Raw genomic sequence first — 2,989 nt, 5'->3', positions numbered from 1 at the left:
GCTCTTTCGAGAGTCAATTTGGCACATTGCACCGTAAATTCTCGTACGACCTCAAAAATGATCCAAATGACAAACGGTTGTAAACATGACCTTCCTAACTCAATGAGGCACTGTCCAGTCCAAGGCCATGGGCTAAAAGCCAAACAAGAACTCGAACGAGCCTCTGAACCGACACAGCAACTTGCTGTAATTTCCAGCAGCTGCGCAACTACAAGACTTGCGTTGGTTTTGAGACTATCAGCCATTAGGTGCGTGAACCACCGACCAGAGACTCTTACCAACATCCCAAGGAATAATTTGAACCATGGCTAAGGGCCCTAGGCCAGCCACAATCCGCATCACACCATAACTCAACCGAAGGGTCCAACCGAAAGCAACGTGCATGCGTGTGTAGTGTTTATGCTATGATCGATGTCTTGCGTCATTCCAGTGGCCATTTGATTGACCATGGCACGATCTAGACATCTAGGAGCATGATATGAACCGTGGCTAAGAGCCATAGGCCAACCAAGATCCACACCAAGCAAACACAAACCGAAACCAAAAGCTGTCCAACCGAAGTAGCCGAAGGGGTATAGGGGCTGTTGTGATGTTTTTATTAAAAACCGATGAACCATGGACCAAGCCACCAAAAGGGAAACTTAGTCACGTCTTAGACATGCTAGGGAAGTGATCCAACCATGGATATAGGCCCTTGGGGCAGCCAAGATCAGATCCAACCCCTTGACAAGAAACTGAATTTTCGAACCACATTTTTCTGCACCTAAGGGACTTGCTGTCATTCTGAATTTCCAGCAAGCATGGGGCTGGTTTGAATGGACCAACATGGTCCTAATGCATCCTACTACATGTATACAAGCCGCCTTGGGAGCCTGGAATCAAACCAATCACCTGAAACCACAAAACTCAGAAAAACGTGAAGCTTGCCATGAAGAGCCGAAATTCTGCATGTGTGTTCCAAAATATTTTGACATGTATCTCGGTTTTTGCTTGCTAAAACATGATCATGTACTGAAAAATAAATGATAATATGACTTGATTGAGGTTTGAAAGAAATCTAGACATGCCTGGTTTCGTTTCGAAAGAAAACGAAAAGAAGAGACGAGACGGCGCGGAGGAGACGGAGTGGCTTGCTTCTCTACCTTTCTTGGCTCTCGATTTTTCTCCCTTTCTCCCTAGCTGCTATCCACGTTTTTTCTACTGAAAAGGGGTCTTATTTTCGGTGGAGGTGGAGGGGGGAGTGATGGTTATGAAGGTGAGGAGAAGGGTGCACAAAAATAGGATCATATCAAGACCAAGTCCACTCCCCTTTTGAATTTGAATTTTGAATTGATATCAAATGAGTTGGTGGATGCTTCTAGGAGGTGGTGGCCGAAATTTAGCTTGATTCTAGACTAGGATATGTCCATTTATTTAATTAAATTGTGCTCCCAAAAATCCTAGAATTATCCTACTAATTACATGCAAAGAATTGGTCAAAGTTGGTGAGTTGGAAAATGAATCTTCTAGCACTAAGGGTGGCCGAAAAATGCATGATAAAATAAAGGGAAATGTTGATTATCTAGTCAACTAATAATCCTTGAAAGCCTTACTAATCCTTTAAATAATTTAGTGAGCTAACCCCTTAATTTAATAACTTAAATGAGTTCATTTCTTAATCACCTCAAATAATTAAATTAAATCTTCAAACCTTCCTTTCTAACTTAAATGAACTTAGTTACTAGCTAAATTAACTTCTGGAAATATTTCTCAAATCTTAAATTCTATCTCAAAACTCCAACTCCGGTCCGGCCTCACTGAAAATACTGAAATGCTAAAAATCAATCTACTGAACTAAAATAATGAAATAATTAACTTCAAACAAATGCATTTAAAATAATCATGCAATGAAGTCAATTAAATTTAAAAATCTAGAATTATGCATGGCTTATACGTCTACTGATTTACGGGTTCTACATTTTGGCAGCCAATGCTTTCCCTCCCAAGTGGTTTCCACATATTCCTTCGTGGATCTCACGAAGAACGTAGTCTTCCTTGCTCGGAATGAGACACTTCAAGAATGGCAGAGAGTAACCTCGTTTATAAAGCTCTTCATCTATAATTGTGAATCGCGCAGCTCTTATCCTTAGCTTACGTGTAGCGACGGTATCTCGAGGGAGACCGTCATGCATTAAATAGTTAACAATCTCTTGTTTCCTGCTTGGTTCTTCTTTTTCTACGCAAAAGATGTTGATGCCGGCCTTCTCTGCTTCCTCTTTACTGATTGTCAGGAAAGTTATCGTTCTGTTGTCTATGTTAGTCCAGAAACTGGCTATCTTGGCCAAACGGTCTGCCACTTCATTATTTTCCCTGGGCACTTGTTTTATCTCATAGCTCTCCAGTAGAGCGAGTAATTTGTTAACTCGGGTCACATATTGGTTCATTTTTTCCTTTTTGGCTTCGTAAGTTCCATTGAGTTGGTTAACGACTAGCTGGGAATCACTGTGTACCACCATACTTCTTGCTCCTGCCGACATAGCCAACTTAATTCCTGCTACGAGTGCTTCATATTCGGCCTCATTATTTGACGCGGGGAATTGAAATTTGATGGAATACATCAATTTATCACCTTGAGGGCTTTCTAGCAACACCCCGACTCCGCTCCCGTGAGAAGTTGAGGATCCATCGACATGGATCACCCAAGTCTGGACGGAGCATTCTGCCTCATTAGTGGTCATTTCAACAAGAAAATCTGCGAGAACTTGTGCTTTAATAGCAGGGCGAGGTTTAAACTCAAGTTCGAATTCGCTCAGCTCAACGACCCACTTAACCAATCAACCCGACGCCTCTAGACTAGATAGCACTTGCTTTAGAGAGTGATTGGTGAGCACCACCACTTGGTGACATAGCAAATATGGGCGTAATTTTCTTCCGGCAATTACTAAGGCAAACGCTAATTTCTCAATGTTGGTATATCAAGATCGGCTCCATGTAAGGTCCGACTTATATA

At 41.8% G+C, this 2,989-nt stretch overlaps 1 protein-coding gene across 1 annotated transcript; it reads right to left on the bottom strand.

Moving 5' to 3' along the window:
• Positions 1 to 1,952: 1,952 nt before the first annotated feature.
• Positions 1,953 to 2,717, bottom strand: LOC142523932 (uncharacterized). The gene has a single exon (XM_075627666.1). The coding sequence runs from the start codon at positions 2,715 to 2,717 to the stop codon at positions 1,953 to 1,955; it is 765 nt and encodes a 254-aa protein (XP_075483781.1).
• Positions 2,718 to 2,989: the final 272 nt, after the last annotated feature.

Source organism: Primulina tabacum, chromosome 14, assembly GCF_025594145.1.
Source record: "Primulina tabacum isolate GXHZ01 chromosome 14, ASM2559414v2, whole genome shotgun sequence".
Classification (NCBI taxonomy): domain Eukaryota; kingdom Viridiplantae; phylum Streptophyta; class Magnoliopsida; order Lamiales; family Gesneriaceae; genus Primulina; species Primulina tabacum.
Note: the sequence above shows the minus strand (reverse complement) of the source record. Positions and strands in the feature narration are given on the sequence as shown.